Source organism: Electrona antarctica (genome assembly GCF_951216825.1).
Source record: "Electrona antarctica genome assembly, chromosome: 23".
NCBI classification, from domain to species: Eukaryota; Metazoa; Chordata; class Actinopteri; order Myctophiformes; family Myctophidae; genus Electrona; species Electrona antarctica.
The window spans coordinates 36119375-36143196 of record NC_136804.1 but is presented as its reverse complement, the minus strand read 5'-3'; the positions used below and the strand labels follow the sequence as shown (position 1 = coordinate 36143196).

Below are 23822 nucleotides of genomic sequence, written 5' to 3'. Positions count from 1 at the left end.
CTGCACAGCATTTCTATTGTAACAGGTGGCATGGATTGTGTTACACCCATACATCTGAGAGTGCACAAAATGGATCCAAATACAGACCTGTAGGGGTCCAATTGTAATCCCCTCAAGCCAGGAACCACGAGAGTCCCTGGACCCCCACTTTGAGAACCACAACTGTCTTAGATTTTCTTTTAACCCATTTAGGCCTGACGTCGAAATTAAAAAAAAAAATCAAAGATTTGTGTCGCATTTTCACGATTTTTCAAAAATAGCAGACCTACAAGCTCGTAGCGCGCCACTCGGTGGCGCGCTATGAGATTGTAGATCTGCTATTTTTCAATAGCTAAAGTATAACATAATGCTTAGTTAAAACACAAAAAGGGGTTCCCGTCCAGAATGGGTTCAAATTACACACTGGACTGGACCTGTACTCGGCAATCAACCGATACGCAAGTTATGGAATTATCGGAATCGAGAAGGAAACTATGTTATCGGTACATCTCTAGAAAGCCGTCGTTTTCCTACCGAGGCAGTTGTAGAGGCCCTGGCTGATCCACGCCAGGATGGCCAGGGTGATCAGATCACCAAAGCTGGCGGCGATGGGTGTAGCGACGTTGTCCGGGTTGATGCCCGTCTTCTTGGAGCCTACGATCACGCCCACCATGATGATACCTGTACGTGGCCCGGGGGACAGGGACAGGGGACAGGGACAGGGGACAGGGACAGAGACGCAGACGTCAAATGAAGAAAAACAACCGTAATCCTTTTGTTGTGGTGCTTTAACATAAGTCCCCATCAGACGCATTAAAACACTGACATTAATGCCAATAGAAAAATCCGTGACATACACACTATACTGGTATCTCATTCTGACACGGCAATCCTATAATATTATACCCAGTCCTGATGGTGGCGGTAACTTCACCATTATGCCGATTTTGACCAAATAGAGCGAATCTGGCGATAGCACTTCCGGTTCAACGGACAATAACATCCGCTAGTTTTGTGCTACACAGTCAGATGTCCGGGATGCTATGCTATCATAGTATATTTTTATATCTAAGTCAAATTAAGCTCGTGCAATGCAAGGTACCAACCAGCAATTTGGGGTTCAGTGTCTTGCTCAAGGACACTTCGACATGTAGACAGGAGGAGCCGGGATTCGAACCGCCGACCCACGGATCATTGGACGACCTGCTCTACCTCCTGAGCCACAGTCGCCCCGTGTGTGTGTGTTTGTGCTCATACCCTGCAGTAGGGAGGCTATGAAGGCTGTGGCCACACTGCTGGAGCAGAGCAACACGGCGTGGCTCATCTGGAACTTGCCCTCTGGGATCCAACCCAGAATGACGGCTGCCACCGCTGCCAGGAAGCCCACTACTGTAGCCTGCACCTGCACCGACGCACGAGAACAAGAAGGTAAGCAAAACCAGGAAGCCCACTACTGTAGCCTGCACCTGAAACCATGCACGAGAACAAGAAGGTAAGCAAAACCAGGAAGCCCACTACTGTAGCCTGCACCTGGAACCATGCACGAGAACAAGAAGGTAAGCAAAACCCACCCTGGGCAAGACCTATGCTGTAGAGGCTATCATTTGTTTGGGCGGAAGTTGCGGGATGTTAGCGGAAGTATCGCCCAAGGAAATGACGTTGATGCTTTACAAATCAGTTTACATTCTCCGCGAATGAAACAAGTGTTGTGATTGGTCGGGAAAATATCGTATCCGGAGGATACATCCGCCGATAGCTTCTCTGCCTTACGTTGTGACCAGGCTTTTCTTTTAGCTTCTCTGCCTTACGTTGTGACCAGGCTTTTCTTTTAGCTTCTCTGCCTTACGTTGTGACCAGGCTTTACTTTATGCTTCTCTGCCTTACGTTGTGACCAGGCCTTTCTTTCAGCTTCTCTGCCTTACGTTGTGACCAGGCTTTTCTTTATGCTTCTCTGCCTTACGTTGTGACCAGGCTTTTCTTTTAGCTTCTCTGCCTTACGTTGTGACCAGGCTTTACTTTATGCTTCTCTGCCTTACGTTGTGACCAGGCTTTTCTTTATGCTTCTCTGCCTTACGTTGTGACCAGGCTTTACTTTATGCTTCTCTGCCTTACGTTGTGACCAGGCTTTTCTTTTAGCTTCTCTGCCTTACGTTGTGACCAGGCTTTACTTTATGCTTCTCTGCCTTACGTTGTGACCAGGCTTTTCTTTATGCTTCTCTGCCTTACGTTGTGACCAGGCTTTTCTTCTAGCTTCTCTGCCTTACGTTGTGACCAGGCTTTACTTTATGCTTCTCTGCCTTACGTTGTGACCAGGCCTTTCTTTTAGCTTCTCTGCCTTACGTTGTGACCAGGCTTTTCTTTTAGCTTCTCTGCCTTACGTTGTGACCAGGCTTTTATTTTAGCTTCTCTGCCTTACGTTGTGACCAGGCTTTACTTTATGCTTCTCTGCCTTACGTTGTGACCAGGCTTTACTTTATGCTTCTCTGCCTTACGTTGTGACCAGGCTTTACTTTATGCTTCTCTGCCTTACGTTGTGACCAGGCTTTACTTTATGCTTCTCTGCCTTACGTTGTGACCAGGCTTTACTTTATGCTTCTCTGCCTTACGTTGTGACCAGGCTTTACTTTATGCTTCTCTGCCTTACGTTGTGACCAGGCTTTACTTTATGCTTCTCTGCCTTACGTTGTGACCAGGCTTTTCTTTTAGCTTCTCTGCCTTACGTTGTGACCAGGCTTTACTTTATGCTTCTCTGCCTTACGTTGTGACCAGGCTTTACTTTATGCTTCTCTGCCTTACGTTGTGACCAGGCTTTACTTTATGCTTCTCTGCCTTACGTTGTGACCAGGCTTTAGTTTATGCTTCTCTGCCTTACGTTGTGACCAGGCTTTAGTTTATGCTTCTCTGCCTTACGTTGTGACCAGGCTTTACTTTATGCTTCTCTGCCTTACGTTGTGACCAGGCTTTACTTTATGCTTCTCTGCCTTACGTTGTGACCAGGCTTTACTTTTAGCTTCTCTGCCTTATGTTGTGACCAGGCTTTTCTTTTAGCTTCTCTGCCTTACGTTGTGACCAGGCTTTTCTTTTCGCAGATAAGTAAGCCTGGGACCGAGGCTAAGGAAAACCTGAAGGTTACACTTATAAATAATATATAAGAGAGGATGTTAAATAACAGAGAAAGAGATGGGTGCACACAGAGAGAGAGAGACAGACAGTGGCAGATAGACAAGTAACACCAATAGTTTAAGGTCAAGACAGAAAGAGAGAGATGCATTTGGGAGAGCACAAAACATTCATTCGGAGACCGGTTAATAAGTTATGCGTTTACATAACTTTATAGCCCAGACTGTATGTACACTGAACACCTCTTGTGAGCTCGTGTTGCATAACTAATTATGCAATATGAGCTCTCAAAGAGGAAGTATACAGTATTCATATAAATAATCATATATACACTGTAGTAAAGTATATTGAAATGACATTTTCACAAAGCGCTACTACACATATTGACTCATCTTATCAGGATACAGACACCGGGTAGATTATCCCATTCTGGACGGGAACCCCTTTTGGTGTTTTAACTAAGCATTATGTTATACTTTAGCTATTGAAAAATAGCAGATCTACAAGCTCGTAGCGCGCCACCGAGTGGCGCGCTACGAGCTTGTAGGTCTGCTATTTTTTGAAAAATCGTAAAAATGCGGCACAAATCTTTGAATATATATTCTTTCAGAGCGAATGTTTTTTTTTTATTTCGACGTCAGGCCTAAATGGGTTATTACCGGAACCTGTTCAGAAGGGCTGTTCAACACAGACACGCGGTGTGTGTTCCAGCCCTCACAGATACAGATTATATCAGAAGGAGATCGATGGAACGACCCAGTGAATGAGTCCGTCCTGGCAAGATAGTGCGAGGACGCCCTGCCACAAAGTGAGCGTGCGACTGATTACCTGCTTCAGCGCCAGGTTCCCTATGATAAGGTTCCACTTCTCTATGGGAGAGTCCATCTTGCCCACGTTCACCTGTGTTGGGAGACAAGGCTGCGTCAGCACAAAGCATTTCACACACTCATTTTCTATCAACAACAGAACACAGAATTCGACATTTTGGCTGTAGGGCCAGCGTGGTCGAGTGGACCACCACAGCTGGATTATAACCACTGGAAATGTGGTGTCCCTGTTGTGGGCATGTTCAGAGCATTATGCAAAAAATAGTTCACAGTGTACTGCGTTGCGAGATTTGGTGTAGAGGGGAAAAGTACTATAGACCCCTGGGGTACCCCGATCAATGGGCTTTAAGTGGTTATCTGCATACACTGTGTAGCCTCGGAAACCCAGACGTTTTTATTTCCAGGGAGGAAAAAAAAGTCTGGGTCCGAGTCCACTTCAATTTGGCATAGAGTAGCGCAAACGTCCATCACTCTCTGCTGATTTCTGATCGTCTGCACCTTTGTTTAATTGACGCACACACGCACACCCGTACACACACACACACACACACACACACACACACACACACACACACTCCTCTCTCTCTCTCTCTGTCGCTCTAATTAATTAGTCTCATGTCCAGCAGCTGCGCACAGTTTCTGCCGGCGGTTCCTGCCGGGGGCTGCCTATGCCATAGAAAGCATAGGTGAGTTCCAGGCTATACACTGTGTGACTTATGGAAGATCATACATATCGGCCAAATATTTGTTTGACTTACGACAGAAGCTGCCCAAGCACAGCACACATTGTGTGAAGGGCGGGCGAGGGTGAACTGAAGGCACCATTTCTGCTAGTGAGCTGCTTGCTTGCATTTGGGGAACGAGTGCTTGGAGGATAGGAAGGGAAACATAAACCGACACTGAGCTGCCCTGTCCATATTGACACAATAAGGAATGAATGTGGAGCCGGTCTGTGAGAAGCCAACGGAGACAAACAAAGAGGGAATTATGTTCCATCATCAACCCCTTTTTTCTGCAACACACTATTTCAACAGTGCAGAAAGAGAATGATAGAGAGTCGGATAGAGACGGTGAACATGAGAAGGTTGACCTGACGAAGATGTAACTTACACATCGAAACGTCACTTTTTATTTGCACCCTGTTATATTAAACCAAGGGCCTGAATCGTCTGAGCTGCTCCTGTGCCTTCTTGTTCGCGTGAACATGAGAAGCTCTGCCACATTGTGCTATGGTGTTGCACAAGATTTAGTCTGCCATTTGAAAAAGTATTTTGGGCATGTCATTTGGGGCGACATTTTTCAAAAAATGTTTTCTAGGTTTGGGATTTGTACTAGTGTACTACCCCCCCGCGCTCCAGTTATTACACTGGCCTGGGGGCGCAGTCCGAAGAAATAGAAAAACAAGTAGATAAGAGAAGACAAAGAAGACTATTACTGCTGTAACTAGGACAACAAGAACTCAGTCACACTCAGGAGTCGCACAAAACACAAAACAACAAGTGAACCTAGGAGTCCTCTACAGTGATCTACAGTGGTTATACTTTAGCTATTGAAAAATAGCAGATCTACAAGCTCATAGCACGGCACCAAGTGCCGCGCTATGAACTTGTAGGTCTGCTATTTTTTTTAAATCGTGAAAATGTGCCTGAAATCTTTGAATATATATTGTTACAGAGAGAGTTTTTAACTCAAATCTTTGCTACTGGGGAGGTCCCTGGAACAACATATTTTCAGGTGGGGGTCGGAGGCCAATTACTATACTTTTTGGGGTCCTTGACATGAAATATTGAGCACCACTGATACAGCAACATAGGTATTTCACTGCGCTAGCGAGTCGCGACTCCTACAGTTGGGTCGGGGGCCGGGGCACCTCTTCAGCAGGGAGCGTGTAACTGGGAGGAACAGCGTGTTCCTCCATTATGTCAGGTGAACATTAGAGGCTGGCCACTCCATGTGTGTCGGAGGAGACACACATTGGCTATCTACACCCTCCCAAAGACCAAACAGTAGGGCTGGGGCCAGCAAATGACAGGGACTGTATACAGTACATTGGGGGAATTATCATAATGCCTAAATTGTACGGGGGGAAAGAACATGAATCAATAACCGGGGCAGCGGTGGCCTAAGGGTTAGAGGAGCACCCTTGTTGTCGGAAGGTTGCCGGTTCGATTCCCCGGACGGGCAGGAAAAATCTGGGTGGGTGATTGTCATCACTCACCAAACACCGCTGAAGTGCCCTTGAGCAAGGCCCTGAACGCCCAACTGCTCCCCCTGGAGCTGCTTTAGTGGCCAACAGTATAAGACTGTGGTTGTACTGGTCAGCTCCCAGGTTTGAATGTGTGTTTCTATGTGCAGGGCGTTGCTGAAAATGAGCACTTGTGCTCAGCTACTACCCTGGGTAAATAAAGGATTAAAAAATAATAATAATAAAGTGGAGGCGTGTGAACAGAGTAGATACAGCTGAAGGGGAAGTAAGTTCCATGTTCCTGCTGTAGATCAACCCCACCCCCATCATCCACCGGTCTCGTTTTCACCTGACAAAGTTAAGCTGATGCGTAACGCCCTAATGATATGTTGGTAACACACTATGTCACAGAAAGACATGACCTCAGTGACAAGGGCACAACAACAGGTGCTTACGAGACACCCCACACACACACACACACACACACACACACACACACACACACACACACACACACACACACACACACACACACACACACACACACACACACACACACACACACACACACACACACACACACACACACACACACACACACAGTGTGTCTGACGTCTTGTTTGCCACCCACAGAAGCACACAGCCACATGCACACGTCATGTTATATTTTAGGTCAGTGACATCGCAAAAAAGGGCTGACTGGAGGTGGAGGCTGGAGCAGAAGGTGTGCAAAAACAAAAACAAGAAAATAGCGTTCATAAACTGTTTTTAATAATAACAATTATTAAAATGTCAGCGTCATGGTGACTGTTTAACACATTCTGAACGGGAACCCCTTTTAGTGTTTAAAGCATTACATTATGCTTTAGCTATTGAAAAATAGCAGTTCTACAAGCTCATAGCACGCCACTAACTTGTAGGTCTGCTATTTTTTAAAAGTTGTGAAAATGTGGTGCAAATCTTTGAATATATATTTCAGAGCGAACATTTTGAACTAAAATATTGGCTTCTGGGGGGTCCCTGCCAACAACATATTTTGAGATGGGGGTCCGTGGCCCAATAGAGATAATTCTGGGGGTCCTTGACATGAAAAAGGTTGAGCACAACTGACATAGAAACATGGGTTTTTCAGAAAACTATTAGGATTTAGAAGCCTTTTTTTTAAATCGACATCAGTCCAAAATGGGTTAAGACAAGTGTGTGTTCAAACTGTATATATGCATGTAGTGAGTGTGTGTGTGTGTCACCCTCTGTGGTCTATGACTCGTGTGTTTCTCTCTCACCGCTGTAGACAGTCTAGAGGCCAGAGTCATCTCCAGGTTCCCCTTCAGCCCCAGCAGGGCAGGAACCAGGATAAAGATCTCCGTGATGTATCTGAAAGCATCCCAGTGCTGCGAGGGACGGTAGAAGATATACACACTGAGAAACAGTTTATGAAGTATGAACATGTCCCACCTTAAAAAAGAAATTTAAAAAAAACATGTGAAGTGAGTGGCGCCCACACTGTATTAGGGCATTCACTTCTAGTCATTTTTACTAGTTGACTAGTTGCCTAGTTTACTAGTCGACTAGTTGTTAAACCACCTTTTATGTTTAAAAAAATAAATAAAAAAGTTTTTTTTTTTTTTGGAAATAAATATTTGTACATTAAAAAACTGTGTACATTGGTGACTATAACTATAATCTACCTGATATTGAGGCCTACAAAATCGGTAAAAAAAAACCAGCAAGGTCGACTAGTGGATTTACTAGTCGACTAGTAAACTAGTCGACTAGTTGCTTAATGCCCTACACTGTATTCATATCGGCCACATGACGTCTCACATCGGCATTTAGTGCCCTAAAACAAACATTAAAGTCCATGGCCCTCATTTATCAACGCGGTGTACGCCCAAATATGGGTGTTGTACACCCAAATTTGGGCGTACACTGCGTTGATAAATGAGGGCCCCATAAGTCTATGATGAATTGAAAACGGTGGACCCTCTTGTAAACAAGGGTAATGCGTTATGGTGTCGTCCACTCACAGTTAACAGTTTTTGTATTGAGTTGCGCTTGAAATGTACTGTAATTCTGCAAACTGTTAATAAATACTTAATCAATCAACTTGGCTGGCTTTAAAGTGCTCTAAACAAACATTAAAGTCCATAGATTCATCAGTCCATAGATCATAGTCTACACATGATTCATGATAACTACTTTTTATATATGTGATGTATGCCATGCTTTTGTTATTGCTTAATGTAAGTCGCTCTGGATTAAGAGCGTCTGCTAAATGCCTAAATTGTAAATTGTATAGATTCGGCTGGCTCTAATGTGCTCTCTAAAGTGCTCTAAAACATTGTGATATCTCAAAGTCCATCGACTTGGCTGGCAACGATTTACGGTGGTACGGGTGGGGCTCATCGTTGGAGCCCATGTACGTGGTATGCTAACCACTCGACTGGTTAATGACTCTTTAAGCAAATATTAAATAATCGTCATACTATATAAACAACATAAAAGGTCTCATCCATCCTCTCAACACAATCGGTCACTGAACAACAGTGCGTTGTGACGTGAATTTCAATTTCAACATTATCGTGAAATCACAGGTTTACAGGTGTATGAAGTTCTGTTGGTTCTGCAGAATAGTTTCAAGAAAAGAGTTGGAATAGAGAAAGAAAGAAAACAAGAAAGACAATGTCCAAGGAAGCAGACTTTTCTTATACCGGTAGTTTAGACTAAATATGGAGTCTATTCACTACGCAGAGCAGACATCTGTGGGATAGATTATAGTACTTGTATAGTAATTAATATTTATCATTACCTAACAGCCACCAAAACTGTGTGTGTTGTTGGCTACAGAGAAAAGTGACCACTGACTACGTAACATCTTATCGACTTGTATGAAGCCACAACTTAAGCTCAACTTTGGATATTTGACCCTTTGGTGACTGCTGCCTTCAACCCAGGAAGAAAAAGCTCAACCGTGGCAGAGACTGTTACGTGAAGTGTCTGGTGTCGAGTCTCCCCCCTTTGGTGTGAAAACACTTAATAACGGGGAGAAAGTTAAAACAGAGCTCGGCTTACCTGCACCACATCCAGCACCATCCCAGCCGACACGGTGCCAAACCCGGCTAGCAGGAAGGGCAGCAGAATCTGCAGCGCCATGGCCAGCCACGACTCCTTGGGAAAGATCCGGCCGCGGGCAGCAGATCCCTGGCCTTCCTCCGCGCGCACCTCTTCCTCCTCCTCGTCTGCCTCCTCTCCGGAGAGCCTTCCCTCAGGGAGCATGGGCTCGGTCTCAGAGTAGCGTCCTCCTCCGTCGCTGCAGTCCGATAAGGTCAGAGACGAGCGGGCGGCGCGGTCCAAGTGACGACGGCCCTCCGCGGTGTGAGGTGCGTCTGGGCGGTAGCCGTTCTGGTGCGGCCCCGCCTCAGGTTTGGCCCCCAGGTCCATCATGGCCAGCCGCTCATCCTGCAGCTTAGTGTATCCAGTAGGAACCATGGTCTGGAACAGGGAGGTGATTCGCCCAGACGAGACAGGCTTGAGGGAGAGACCGCTCCACCCACCGCCCGCTCCACTCATACGCACGGACAGGCTAGTGCCCAGGGACTCCCCTATTGTGCCCCCTAGTGTGCGGATGCTCATTCTGTGTCCTGAGGCTGCTGCGGTGTCTCATGTCTCGCCCTCCATCCAGTCTGGGCAGTATGAAGAAGAAGAAGGGGTAAGGAGATCTAAGGGACGACTGGCTATGCCGGTTGGATAATGCCACCCATCTTCACCGTCATCATCGTCTGAAGCTGAAGTCTGCCAGATGGACATAACAGATATAAAAACCATGATGTAGATTGTACAATGTATATCGTTATACTTTTAGCTTCATCTTAGGCGGTTCAGCTGAACAAAAAGATCAACAAAAAGATCAAGGCTAATAGGGAGTAAAATCTGAAGCTGATTTGAAAGATAATTTTGGAGACAGATTGTTCACTACAGAGATGTTACGTGTTTTTCTTTGTCCTGGTACTGTAGCTGTGCTGTGCCCATACCATGTTTCCATTAAGTATATGACGAACTCAAGCAGCTCCAGCAATGTTACGCCCAAATCCAACTAATCCAAAGAGCTGCACCTCTTTTTTAGTGGTTTTGCCATTCCTGAAGCTGCAGCCAGGTCTCATGAACACTGCCAGTTAGTTATACATCTCCAGACCATTTCTGGATTTTCCTAAAGCAGTGACTGTGAGTGTGATAGTCTACATACACTACAGGCTATAGAGCTAGACTATAGTCTAGTATTTGTTGCGGTTTTTAATACGTAACAGGCCAAGCAAGCAAGCAAGCAAGCAGGAGCTGCAGGAGACAGCTAGGACTGAAGCACATTATGCAGACATATATATAGGCCTCCATCTTCCTTGTACTACTGTGGCATTTCTGCCTCAAATGAGTTAGAGGCGGTTTACTCAGGAGTCAGGACAGGACATCATAAAATCGTAGCCTGGGAACTAGGAAAATATGTCACCATATGCTGTAGCAGTCAATACACCCGGCGGCGCTAGGCTAGCTAGCAAGCGGAGTCAACATCAAAACAGAGGAGAGAAGATGCGAAAAAAGACCTTGCAGCTATCGCTTGTGTTCGGCGAGCAGCAGCACCGTCATACGGCAGACTAGAGTATACAAATTGAGCATAAATAACATGGGGTGTTTTTTTTGCGTTGACAATAAACTCACATTTAGGTGTCGCCGTGGTAGTCGTTAAGGTCGGTGATATGAATGATATGGTAGCAGAAGAACCCGGAACGGTGACCAGACAGCAGCACACCAACAACTCGCGTCGCGTCAGACCAAAAAGAAAGTGCCACCGAATATTTTCAATAGTGGAGCGCATGCGCGGAGCACACCTTGTACAATTTATTTATTTGACCACCTTGTACATCCCATAGCCCAGAGGGACAGTCAGTCTTTTCTTTTCTTTTTTTTTTTTTGACAACTCAATACAAAGACTGTTAACTGTGAGTGGACGACCCAATAAAGTCAATACATAAACTAAAATAAATAGTAAACCCAATAAATAACCCAATAAATAGTAAACCCAACAATAAACCCAATAAAGTACACTTGTTTACAAGAGGGTCCACCTTGTTCAATTCATCAAAACATTTAGAGACGTACAAATAGACACTTCTATATAGTCAGGATGGCCGAGCGGTCTAAGGCGCCAGACTCAAGGTGACAAACCTTCCTGGTTAAAGGGATTTCTGGTCTCCGAATGGAGGCGCGGGTTCGAATCCCGCTTCTGACACTACTTTTTATGATGAATAAGTGTCTATCTGTACGTCTCGTCTCTAAATGTTTTGATGAATTGAACATGGTGGACCCTCTTGTAAACAACCTCTTGTAAACAAGTGTAATGCTTAATTGGGTCGTCCACTCACAGTTAACAGTCTTTGTATTGAGTTTGTGCTTGAAATGTACTGTAATTCTGCAAACTGTTAATAAATATTTAAATCAACTGAAACAGTACATTTCAAGCACAACTCAATACAAAGACTGTTAACGGTGAGTGGACGACCCAATTAAGCATTACACTTGTTTACAAGAGGGTCCACCTTGTTCAATTCATCAAAACATTTACTTTTTTTGTACAGACGTACAAATAGACACTTATATGTAGCCAAAGAACAGAACAGGAATTCATCATAAAGTCGCGCCAGCCAATCATAAACCACGAGGGCCCCCCTTTGGGTTATGGGATCTTTTACGGTGTTGTTTTGGGCAGGGATCAGTTACTCCCATAGGTTACTCCTCTAGAGGGCGCTATACGGAAACCGGTGAAATGTTTGCATAGGTTAACCTTTCAACCGGATGTTGTCCTGTCTGTGAGAGAGACGCGTGTGGATTTCAAAACCAAAACAACATTAAATGGAACTAAACGGCAAGAAAATGAGCTCGCAGGATTTGTTGTCATTTGGCAACGGAGGAGGTTTGGATAAATGTCTTCCTTGTCAAACGTTGTGGGAGTGGATTCGTGTCTAGACTGTCTCCCCCAGTGATTGTGATAGTTAAAATGTATTTTGTCTTTTTAATGACAGGTCTCCACGACACGCTTCTGGTAAAGCCAAAAGCTGGACAAACATTACAGACTGAGAGGGTCCCCAGAAGTAGTGGTGAGATATATGTCTTGTCTGTCTCTACAATAATAGCTATCTTTTCTTATCTCTGTTTTACTGATAATCGATGCCCGGGCCGTCCACTCACAGTTAACAGTCTTTGTATTGAGTTTGTGCTTGAAATGTACTGTAATTCTGCAAACTGTTAATAAATAAATAAATACATTTCAATCAATCAATCCGTCTGAAAGTACCTTAAAACTTTGTTTATTTTGGCCTATCAAGCCACGAGATAGCCGAGTAAAGTCCTCAGCTGATTCGACCCTCATTCAAGGGGGAATCCTCCCTCCCTGGCCAGGGAATAGGCTTATTATATAAACTTATGGCAGTACAACTTTGACTATATAGAAGTGTCTATTTGTACGTCTCTAAATGTTTTGATGAATTGAACAAGGTGGACCCTCTTGTAAACCTGTGTAATGCTTAATTGGGTCGTCCACTCACAGTTAACACTTAACAGTCTGTCTTTGTATAGCTCCTTTCGGAACCCTACGTTAAAGTTTCTGACATTTTGATGACTTTACGTAGGGTTCCTTATCATCGACTTCAAGCGACATGGGATGCAATCTGATTTACCCTGACTTACCCCTGTGCTGCGGTGTGGGTGTCACGCTGACATATTCCAAAAGAAGCATATGAACGCTATAGGAGACAACGAACCCTCTGACCCCCCCCCGCGAACGGCTCAGAAGCCGTTAAGTATTTTTAATGTTTGTACGACCGTTTTGGCAGCTCTCTTCCTTCCTTCCTTGACTTCCTTATTGACATCCTATTGTACCGCCTCCATCACTGTGGCTGGCTACCTGCGACAGAGCGCCGGAACTGGCCGGGGGTAGGGGTCCAAAGGAGCTCAACCCGGGGGGTCCGGAGACGGGCTAGTCTTTGTATTGAGTTTGTGCTTGAAATGTACTGTAATTCTGCAAACTGTTAATGCATATTTCAATCAATCAATCAAAACACTAGCCGCAAACAACTTTAGATTCAATTTGAATATGTTGAATTTAAAGTCGCAAGTTTTCGCAACACCAACCATTAATACTGTAACAGCCAGCTGATTGTATTAAACAACGTTACGCTCACCAACATTGCAGCTGTACGGAAAGCTAGAATTGTCCTCTTTCTGTCTGCAAAGTGTTTGTTTCATGAAAAAGCAGACAGACGCAAACATGTTATGAGCTACTTTCTGTCAAGAAATTGTTGAAGTTGAAAGTGTTGGAGTTTGGAAGCACTCGTTGGAAAACGGGTCCTGTGTGCAGTCTGTGCACCACCTGTTTCTAAAATGAATGCAGGAGCGGCAGCAGGACATTGTGTTGTTGAAAACGAGCGCTTCCAAACGTAATCGTCAAGTAAAATGTCATAATCATGACACTTGACAGCCCTACCCTTTGTTCCATTTATACTCTCCGATGTACTAATGTCCTTGAGGGTTTCACAGGTGTGATGATAATGTGCTTGTGTTTATGTTATGTTTGTGTGCTATAGTTTTGGACCGGTTGCATAGTTTCCTGCCACAGATGGCCCAGGCCAACGAGAAGCTCAAACAGCAGATAAGTGAGTCTCCTCTTGGACACTTTGACATCGAGTGTGTGGAAGAAGCAGACAAAGTCATAGAAATGGTGAGTCAACATTTGTTTTTTATCTTAAAACATTTGTTTTTGGTGCTTGCGTTGTGTTGTGAGCCTGAGCCACTACACTGACTCTGTACGGCACTTTAACCTGCTGTTCCTGTTTTAGGCATGTCATCATTGTATCATTATTGGAAAAAGTACATTGAAAATGCATATCTACTGTACGATCATACAACACATTGCAATGTGACACGTTGTGAGTTTGTAGACCATTCATCTTAGATTCATTTGTTTTGCTGTAGATATTTTGGCGTTTTTTCAAAATTGGGCTTGAGTATCTTGTGTAGCCAGCAGACGATCAGAGATTTCTGTGGCAGTCTGGAAGGTGGTTTAAAAATTAGCCGGTTCAAGTCCCCCAAAACGCCATCTCCGTCTGGCAGAAAGGGCAGATCGGCTAAATACTTGCCCGGGTAACGCAGAATACGTCCTCGTCCGGATACCACCTGAGTGTCTTCTCCGGCTGAGCCACAGCTGGCCTCATCACAGTACCCACATTATGAAGAATGATGGACATTCACCTTTGTCCAGTCCTTTCCTTTGTTTGCAGAGGGATGTTGATGCATGGGAAGTTGCAGAGCAGATGGAGTTGGTCTTCCGTGTGTGAGAGCTGTTTCAACTCAAAGCTACTCTTCTTTAACTCGGTTATTTCCTGTTGCAGCTCTTTAATAAAGCCTTCGGCCTGCTTCCGTGTGGTTTTCTGCAGCGAAGACTTTCACACTGTCTGCTAACTCCCTGTCTGCATCTTTCTCGCTGAACTCTACTGAGTGTTTGAACTCCTGAATCTTCAGTTGTCTCTCCTGGATCTGCTGAACCTCGGCCTCCGTCTTTCTCAACTCGGCCTTCTTACCTTCATATGCCTCCTTGAGAGATACAATTTGATGTAACTTGTGGTCTAACTTGGTGCGGAACTGACAAATGCACATGTGGTCAGTCTTGCAGAACAGCTCCAGAGGCCTGTCATGTTTCTTACACATAATGTCTTCCAGTTTATTTACAGGTTGGATTAGTTTGTGTTGTGTTAATGCTGTGACTCTCTGATGAAGCTCCAGGTGAGTCTCACAGTAGGAGGTCATACACACCTTGGGCCCGGTACAGACCTTGGGCCCGGTACAGACCTTGGGCCCGGTACAGACCTTGGGCCCGGTGCAGACACAGGAGACTGTCACAGGAGACTTCATATGGTTTAGCAGGTTCTTGGTTTGTGTTGGAATTGTTTTTCAGCTGCTTTGAATTCCTGATCTGATCAGCCAACCCGGAGATGAAAGTATTGATAAAGACGTGTGACAAATGTGTGATGCAGTTTTTGCAGTATGGTTCCAGTGAACACATTCAGACAGATGGAACACAGGAATTGCTCATCAGACAGGAGGCTACTGGCAGAGCTCATTTCTACATAAAAGAAAAGAGAATGAACGTGTGAAACACTGGAAACATGTTTCAAAAATATATATAAAATTGGATTGTTACAAATATGAACATATTGTAATGTTGAAGGCTACATTAAACTCTATATCGTAAACGGAAATATTTATACTCACCAGTATATCCGAGTCTGCTGTAACAAAAATCCTGTTTAACCCATTCTGGGCGGGAACCCCTTTTGGTGTTTTCACTAAGCATTATGTTATACTTTAGCTATTGAAAAATAGCAGATCTACGAGCTCGTAGGTCTGCTATTTTTGAAAAATTGTGAAAATGCTTCACAAATCTTATATTCTTTCAGATGACTTTTTATTTATTTCGATGTCGGGCCTAAATAAGTTAAAGGGGTTTGGATCAAATGACAAAGTAGGAAGCTCCTCGAATGCAGCAAAGATATGTATTACTGCTATTAAGGTAATGCACGTAGCACTTTAAAAGTAAGGAACACAATAGGCTGTCAACATAGTGAACAACATAGTGACAGGTACAAGCGGCACAAGCAATGTTTTTTCGATGTTCCTCCCCAGGTAACGTTGCATAATGCCAGACTGAGTAAGGGCACACCCTAGAAATAAGAACACAAACGAAAATGAGGAGAGGACACAAAAATAATCATATTTATATACAGACAGACAGACAGACAGACAGACACATGTGTCAGTCAACTCTTAACACAATATACAAAAAAATATTAGTGTCAGTCAACTCTTAACACAATATACAAAAAAATATTAGTGTCAGTCAACTCTTAACACAATATACAAAAAAATATTAGTGTCAGTCAACTCTTAACACAATATACAAAAAAATATTAGTGTCAGTCAACTCTTAACACAATATACAAAAAAATATTAGTGTCAGTCAACTCTTAACACAATATACAAAAACTATTAGTGTCAGTCAACTCTTAACACAATATACAAAAACTATTTGTGTCAGTCAACTCTTAACACAATATACAAAAACTATTTGTGTCAGTCAACTCTTAACACAATATACAAAAACTATTAGTGTCAGTCAACTCTTAACACAATATACAAAAACTATTAAATATCACTTGCCCTACCTTTTTAACCCATTTTGGGTGGGAATAATGCTAATGGTGTTAGCATTATGTTATGCTTTAGCTATTGAAAAATAGCAGATCTACAAGCTCATAGCGCGGCACCGAGTGCCGCGCTATGAGCTTGTAGGTCTGCTATTTTTGAAAAATCGAAGAACGACTGACATAGAAACATTTTCATTTTTTTCAACACAACTGAAACTTTTTCAGAAAACTGTCAGGATTTAGAAGACATTTTTAGAATCTGATCTCAGGTCAAAATGGGTTAATGAATGAATGAAAGAAGAGGTGTTATCTATAGAATCGGTTGTATGCGTTCATCAATGATTTGATTTATTTAACACGTGGTTGTTTTGTTGTTTTTTCTTTCAGGATGTTGCACTTGTAGAGCTCAGCGATTCAGACAGTGACACAGAAGAGCAAACGTCCCCGGAGGAAACGTCAGACTCTGAAGAGGAGACTGTGGTTACAGAGGAGAATCTCAGACTGCCTGGTGATAAAAACAAGAAGAAAGCAAACATCCAAGTTGTGGACAAACAGGGACATTAGGGACGGGGTGTTAATAGTTTTGGGGGGGCATGTGTGTCTAATAGACATTGAAAAACAAATTATATATATATTTTTTAAAGAGGGATGTGTTTGGCTTCATTGCTGTAAGCACATCGAGTTATATGGTAAACAAATATTGTGATTTGATTTTGTCCATAATTGCCCAGCCCTGCAGGAACAATATACATATTTTGAACTCTGTCCAGAAGTCAACGTTATCTCAATGGGAGTAATGTGCCTTTTTGTTTTGGCCACAGTGGAAAACATGAGTGTAGCCTGTATGTATGTATGTATGTATGTATGTATGGTGTGTTGTTGACCCTCTGACAGTTTGATTTGTGTTATCCTCCATTTTTCATGTACTGTATAGAGCGTCGCAGTCCCGCCCCCTCGAGAGACCCGGAAAATAAATCCCAGTTCATTTTTCCTCATAGACTTTTCAGAAAGTATTTATTTAAAGACGTTTACGCCGCGGACAAAGCCAACTCTTGTCGTGACAAATCATGACAATAAACACAATGTTTTGGGCCAAACAAAGAATTAGAAAGTAGGAAAAAAACGGCAGGTTACAACACTTTTTTTGTTGTTTTTCTTCTTTGTAATTATTTGTTTGGTCCAAAATATTGTGTTTGTTGTCATGATTTGTCACGACTCGAGTTGGCTTCGTACGACGCTTAACAGGTCTTTAAATAAATACTTTTTGAAATGTCAATATGGGAAAAATGCATTGGGATTCATTTCCTGGGCCTGGCGTCGTCATGAAAGGGGGCGGGACTGCGACGCTCTATACAGCTCTCCTGTTGTGGTTTGTGTGGGCTTAGTGGACTTCTATACTGTAACAGGTAGGGGACGGGTGTAACAATACATCTTTACAGCGATACGTATCACACTGCATGCATGGTTGACGATGCAATGCATAGACGATATTGGTTCATTATGACAACACGATTCAATCATCGATTTTTCTATTCAGGTTACTACCTTATATTGTTACACCACTAGTTACAGGCTAGCCTGCTTTCTGATCTAGAGGGGCGGGCGCGTGAGGAGCAACCGCTGGGGAATATTGGTTCACCGTTCTGAGTTCCAGTTTGCATATGATGGAAAAACAAACTGTGCAATTTGATTAAAATTTTAAAATGTCTGTCCAGTGTAGTAGGATGCCTTTATTGATATTTATATCAAAATATATCTCACTAGATGCAGCTGGACCTTTTGTTAAAATATATATATTATTAATGCATTGACTCAATTAATTCAAAGTTATTAGTCTAATAACTGCAGCAACAGTCAATGAATGAAAGCATGTACATGTTTTGACTGGTTTATTTTCACTGCATTCTCTTGACTTTCATTTTTGTAATTAATAGTAGAATGTTGTTAATTAAAGTGATTGAATCAAGAATCAATGAAACAGAACACAACACTGTCTTGTTAACCCATTCTGTACGGGAACCCCTTTTGGTGTTTTAACTAAGCATTATGTTATACTGGTGTTTTAACTAAGCATTATGTTATACTTTAGCTATTGAAAAATAGCAGATCTACAAGCTCATAGCGCACCACCGAGTGGCGCACTACGAGCTTGTAGGTCTGCTTTTTTTTTAAATCGTGAAAATGCGGCACAAATCTTTGAATATTATATTCTTTCAGAATACTTAATTTTTTTTATTTCGACGTCAGGCCTAAATGGGAATGCTCATACTGCTCAGAGATGCAGTTAACTATGTTGCCGGGGGGGGGGGGGGGGGGGGGGGGGGTAGTCCCGAAAATGTCCCATTGGAGCTAAAATCCTGTTTGTTCGCTATTGTTCTGATCGATGGTCCATTGCTCCTCAAATACTGTACATGGCACCCTCTCTGTACTTTTTTTGTTTTTTTGTTTTTTTTTTAAGATATTATTTTTGCGGCTTACGCCTTTTATTGGTTTTTGAAGGGACAGACAGTAGGCTGACAGGAAACGGGAGAGAGATGGGGGAAGACATGCAGTAAAGGCCGTGTCGGGCTCGGGAGTCGAACCCGCGGCACACTGCGACTGGATTACCAGTCGGGTGCCCAGACGGTTACGCCACCGCCTGGGCACCCTCTCTGTACTGTTCCAACAGACCATTGCTCCATAAAAAGCCTACACTCTGGATGTATTGCTTCAATTGATCCGAAAATACACTTTCTGGAGTTTAGACTATCTATGAATTACAAATCTCTGCATGTCTGTCCTTCACATAATGTCGAACTGTTCAATGAAATCTACTAAGTGAAGTACTGTAGTGTACAGTGTCGAGTGTGAAGTCAGTCCGATCAGCAGTTCTCCTGATTCCAGAACCTGCGTGTGCCAATGTTGCCAGTCAGTCGATGCTAGCTTGAGGCCTGTCCCGGTCCGTTTATCTGTCCGTGGCCAAATGTACCCAAATATGAGGAAGACTGACATATTGATAAATGTCACTGAAGGGTCATAAACCCAGAATATGGAGTTCCACACTGGCCTCAAAGTACTTTGATAATGTATATAGGGTGTACAGGTATATCTTCCCAAATATGGAGATAATGATGTCATCTCTCTAGGTCGTCCTGAGACGATCCCCATGTGTTGGTTCCAAGGGGGCAGGCAGACTTTCCAACGTTGAAGCTCTGGGTCCTAGTGGTAGGAGGAGGGACTACAGGCGGACCCGTGGATTCATGACCGGGAAACCCCGTGCAGCTGGGCTTTAACATTGAGCGCTCGGTTGCACTTCCGCATTTGACCACCAAAATTTGGTGGTCAAATGCGGAAGTAGACGTTCTGAGACGGTACTTCCGGCAGTCTTCCGGGTGCTTCAAAACGCCACTGAGCAACTTCCACTGACATGAATAGCTGGGGGGGCGGAGCTTCGCGCCAGTTCAGTCTCTATCCTTTTATATACTCTATGGTTGGTTCCCACAGCACTAACTTGCTGGCTGGCAGCTCTTGGTGTCTTTGGTGCTCAGAGAGAAAGAGAGAGTGTTTGGTGGAATGGCATTTTCTCCTTTTATAGGTGGAGGACTCAAATTGGGTTGCACCATTTTACAGGGGTGCATGTTTCTATCAATGCATACTATTTAGTATGATTGAAAAATAGATGGGTCGTTTAAAACCACGGTTGTTAATTACTTTATGATTGACAATGATTCTGTAAAGGTTGGGAAATGTTTTCTTTGTTTCGTGTTCACTAGATATGTAGGTGAATACTTTGGTCCTCATTCACAACGGCGTTTACGCTCATAACGTTACGTAACGTGAGCGGAGCGTGAGCGCACTGGCATTTACGTGGATTCCCACATTACGTGGGAATTCATGAACTTGAACGTGAACTTTACGGTGACGTTGTTTGGTCGGAAACTCCGCTATAAGCTGCGCCACCTCAGAGGGTCGTGTACTGCTTGCGTAGATTTATTCAGAAGGCTTTAGTCTTCATTCTGAATCAATTAAAAGTCCCCAAATCTCAGATAAAATATGTAGGCATGTGTCCAAAGCATTGGTCAGCACATAAACAAATGATAGCTTATATAAAAGCCAAGTATCACTTGGATGCCTAAATGCATGCATTCTAGAGGCAGGTTAGCCTAGAGTCCCATACAGAAACTGCCCCTGCAAACCCGACACCTTTTTATTTATTTATTAGGATATTTCTAGCATGCGCGATTGCGCTGCACTTGACAGCTTTCTACTCGCAGTGCAACGCGTTGTGAGCTTGTAGATCGGCTCTCGCGGACTCGCGCTGCATGTTAAAAAACAAACTCACAATTATAATAAGAACATACACTTATCTGCATTCTGCACTGTACGAATTCATTGGAAAATGAATATAACGGTGCGGTGAGCCCGGCCCGGACACAACAGATTATTTCTATGGTTCACAGTCTGACAGACAGACAGCAGTCACGAGGGCTAATTAGCCCTATAAAAAATAGAAGTCCACATTATTGCATCAGCGCGTGCAATTCGGCCAGTCATAATTTTAAGCCAGTGCACCTTAATTAATTATAATATGGGGAACTTATAGCTAGGCTGTAGGCTACTACATTGATGAGATCAATCAAGTTTGGTGCCAAATGTCCCGCGAAATTCGCGAATCATTTTAATATGACGACATCATCATAAATGAACCTGCACTTAGATCTGACAAAGAGGAGGCTACCCGCCGTATATGGTTGAAATTTTAAATAGCTATATAGGCCTATGCCTACGTGTCCATGATCAGAACAAATCCATTCTCCACATGGCATTCAGACAGATGACAGTGAGATGATATTAATCTATTCCCCGCATGAATCAATGCAGCTCTGATAAAAATATCGGATATATGTTTTACCTCTGCAAAGGTGTGAGTGAGCAATTGTTTAATAGAAAAGAAAAGGCTTTATAATATAATTGCCAAGTATACGCTAGCTTGCTGCCTTGGTCCCGAACTTAAATAAATAAATAAAAAAGCTGCATTTTATACCGTAAGTCAGCTTGACATTGCTGCAGCGGTGCGGAGCAGCGTTCACCGTTTTGTAAGCTTGGGAAAATGATTTATATAGTTTAATGGTAGGCTATAGACAATATAAAGAATCACGCACAAATGTAATGGTATATGGATGTAAAAAAAGAGACTGCAGGTGGTGGTCGTCGCTCCGGCGCTTGACATGGTCAGATCATTTTCTTTTAATTTCCTAATATAGCCTAATTTCTTTCCAGCAATCATTTTTATTTTAATTTGTGAAGCCACTATACTGGAAAATATCATTATTTTGTTGCATTCCGTCAGGAGGACCTCTATTTCGTTTGAGCTGTAAGGCCTATAGTTCTTTTTTTTTTTTTTTTTACTGCTGTCTGCTGAGTCATGCTTGACGCCTTTTATGGTGTGAAATGGGGCGTGGATCAATGCAAATTAAGTTATCCGCTGATTTTCCGATCATTTGGCACCCGTTCGCATTCACCTGCGTACCTCACAACATACACCTGCGTACCTGTGGTACACACCGCTCTTTGAATTGCACGGCAAAACAACGTAGCGTGATCGGACGGAATTTCCCGCATCTGTTTACGCTTCCGTTAAGCTTCCGTTACACTCTTGCGTATTTCTCCTTTGTGAATGAGGACCCTTGAGAGAGAAGGAAGGGCCCCATGCTGGAAGCTCTGCCCTTGTACAGTGTTGGAACCTGAAATGTCCAGACTGACTGTGGGCTTGAATAGAGGGTATGCGCATGCATAAAGTGAATGGCAGATCGAGTGGCAAAGTGAGTGACAAAGTGAATTTAATGTTGTTTAAAGTCATTTAATGGAATCAAATAGGACTTTTCTGTTTGGATGAATGGGCTGTCAAGGCCAGAAAGTAGTGTTTTGCCACTCAGTAGGCATTCCCGCATAACTTCCGGGTATGATGATGTCACGCGCATACCCTCTATTGAAGCAGTGTAAGTTTGTTATTTTCATTTTCGAAGTTCAATTTTTTTGTGTGAAAGAATATTTTTCTGAAACATTATTTTTAACATTATTTTTTGGAAACATAAAATTTGGCAAGATTTTCGGTATGTAATTTTTCTGTGCACCTAGCCCTCATCAAACAGACTCATTTATAGGCATCAACCTTGTTCCTTTGTACATGGTCCTATGACACCGTAGGCCTTAATTAAGGATTTTCATCATGGTGCATCTGTGGATCGAGTCAAATGCCTTTTTGAAGTCAACAAATGATGTCATAGTACTGACATTATAGATGACTCTGAGTGACATCATTATACTCCAAGACTGACATCCAAGTACTGATAAGGAGACTGTAAGGGAATGACAGCTGTCACCCACAAATATCGTGCATGCAGGCATACTTGCACTAATTGGTGTAAAGGCAGATAGGTTTAACTGGCACAGTGTGGTTCCATTTATACACGATGGGTAATAAATCAAGCACCATTGTTGCTGGCACGTGCGGTGCTGTATTCATCACATACTGCATTCATTTTGACAGAAAACGACGGAGTGACCCGAACTTTAAGAATAAGCTGCGCGAACGCAGGAGGAAGCTGAATGAGAGGACTTTCCTGTCAACGCTGCCTGACCTAAAAGATAAAGAGGCTGTTCAGAGGTTCTTCCTGGATGAGATCCAGTTGGGAGAGGAACTCCTTCTACAAGGAGACACTGAGGAGGGCGTGGACCACCTGAGCTTTGCGATCGCAGTGTGCGGCCAGCACCAGGAACTCCTCCAGGTCCTCCAGCAGACTCTGCAACCCGCGGTGTTCCAGATGCTGCTTATCAAACTGCCCAGTGTCAAACGAAGAATCGCAAGTGCTGTTGAGGGCCAAGCAGGGAGGCATTGGGTCAGATTTTAGAGGCTTTGGTTGGTATGACCCGGCCGGGGATCGAACCTCCCAGACTGGGTGGCGGTGGCTCAGGGGTAGAGTGGCTGGATCAGGGCCGGATCTACCATATGGGCACTTTGGGCACATTCCCAGGGGCCATTGGGCACAAGGGCCCCCTAAAAAAAAAAAAAGAAAAAAAAAAAAGTCTAAAAAGATTAGTGTTTTATTGTTGGTGAGAAGGCAGCTGAAAAGTGTGTAAAGCAGCAACAATGCGCTAGATTGGCTGTCACTCTGGGGGGGTAGGCGACCGGAAATAGGCCAATATAAGGGCATAAAACCTCCAGTGCCCTCAGAGGTGTTAATCCGGCCCTGGGCTGGATGGTAACCCGGGCTCCCCCAGAGTTAGTGTCGAAGTGTCCTTCAGCAAGACACTGAACCCCTAATTGCTCCTGATGTGCTGGTTGGTGCCTTGCATGGTTTCCGCCGCCATCTGAATGCGTGTGTGCATGTAATGCACAATCTATGTAAAGCGCCTTGGATAAAGGCGCTATATAAATGCACCATTTACCATTTACACCAGCTACAAGGCCACTGAGCTGACCCC

General features: G+C 43.6%; 2 protein-coding genes across 3 annotated transcripts in view; one reads left to right on the top strand and one right to left on the bottom strand.

Moving 5' to 3' along the window:
* The window catches only part of slc41a2b (solute carrier family 41 member 2b), a 49822-nt gene extending 38857 nt beyond the window's left edge, over positions 1–10965 (bottom strand). Inside the window, exons 1-6 of one of the 2 annotated variants that reach the window (XM_079493753.1) lie at positions 10811–10965; positions 9184–9890; positions 7395–7502; positions 3928–3999; positions 1237–1381; positions 514–660 (exon numbers count right to left, since the gene is read on the bottom strand). In XM_079493753.1, coding sequence (XP_079349879.1) covers positions 514–660; positions 1237–1381; positions 3928–3999; positions 7395–7502; positions 9184–9744 — 1033 coding nt within the window. In that variant the 5' untranslated portion in view covers positions 9745–9890; positions 10811–10965. Of the gene's footprint in view, positions 1–513; positions 661–1236; positions 1382–3927; positions 4000–7394; positions 7503–9183; positions 9904–10810 lie in introns of both variants that reach the window. The other variant, XM_079493752.1, reaches the window with a different exon arrangement.
* A 948-nt stretch (positions 10966–11913) lies between these two features.
* On the top strand, positions 11914–18346 carry nopchap1 (NOP protein chaperone 1). Its single transcript, XM_079494065.1, has 4 exons — positions 11914–12073; positions 12183–12257; positions 13743–13876; positions 16746–18346. Exons 1-4 carry the CDS (start codon positions 12013–12015, stop codon positions 16920–16922), a joined length of 447 nt encoding a protein of 148 aa, XP_079350191.1. The 5' UTR covers positions 11914–12012; the 3' UTR covers positions 16923–18346.
* The last annotated feature ends 5476 nt before the right edge of the window (positions 18347–23822 follow it).

Bases quoted from the DNA above. Each gene is read 5' to 3' on its own strand.
- nopchap1 (XM_079494065.1), top strand. From the start codon at position 12,013: ATGGAACTAAACGGCAAGAAAATGAGCTCGCAGGATTTGTTGTCATTT. The intron at 12,258-13,742 runs GTGAGATATATG...TGTGTGCTATAG, and splicing joins GAGGGTCCCCAGAAGTAGTG to TTTTGGACCGGTTGCATAGT. The intron at 13,877-16,745 runs GTGAGTCAACAT...TTTTTCTTTCAG, and splicing joins CAGACAAAGTCATAGAAATG to GATGTTGCACTTGTAGAGCT.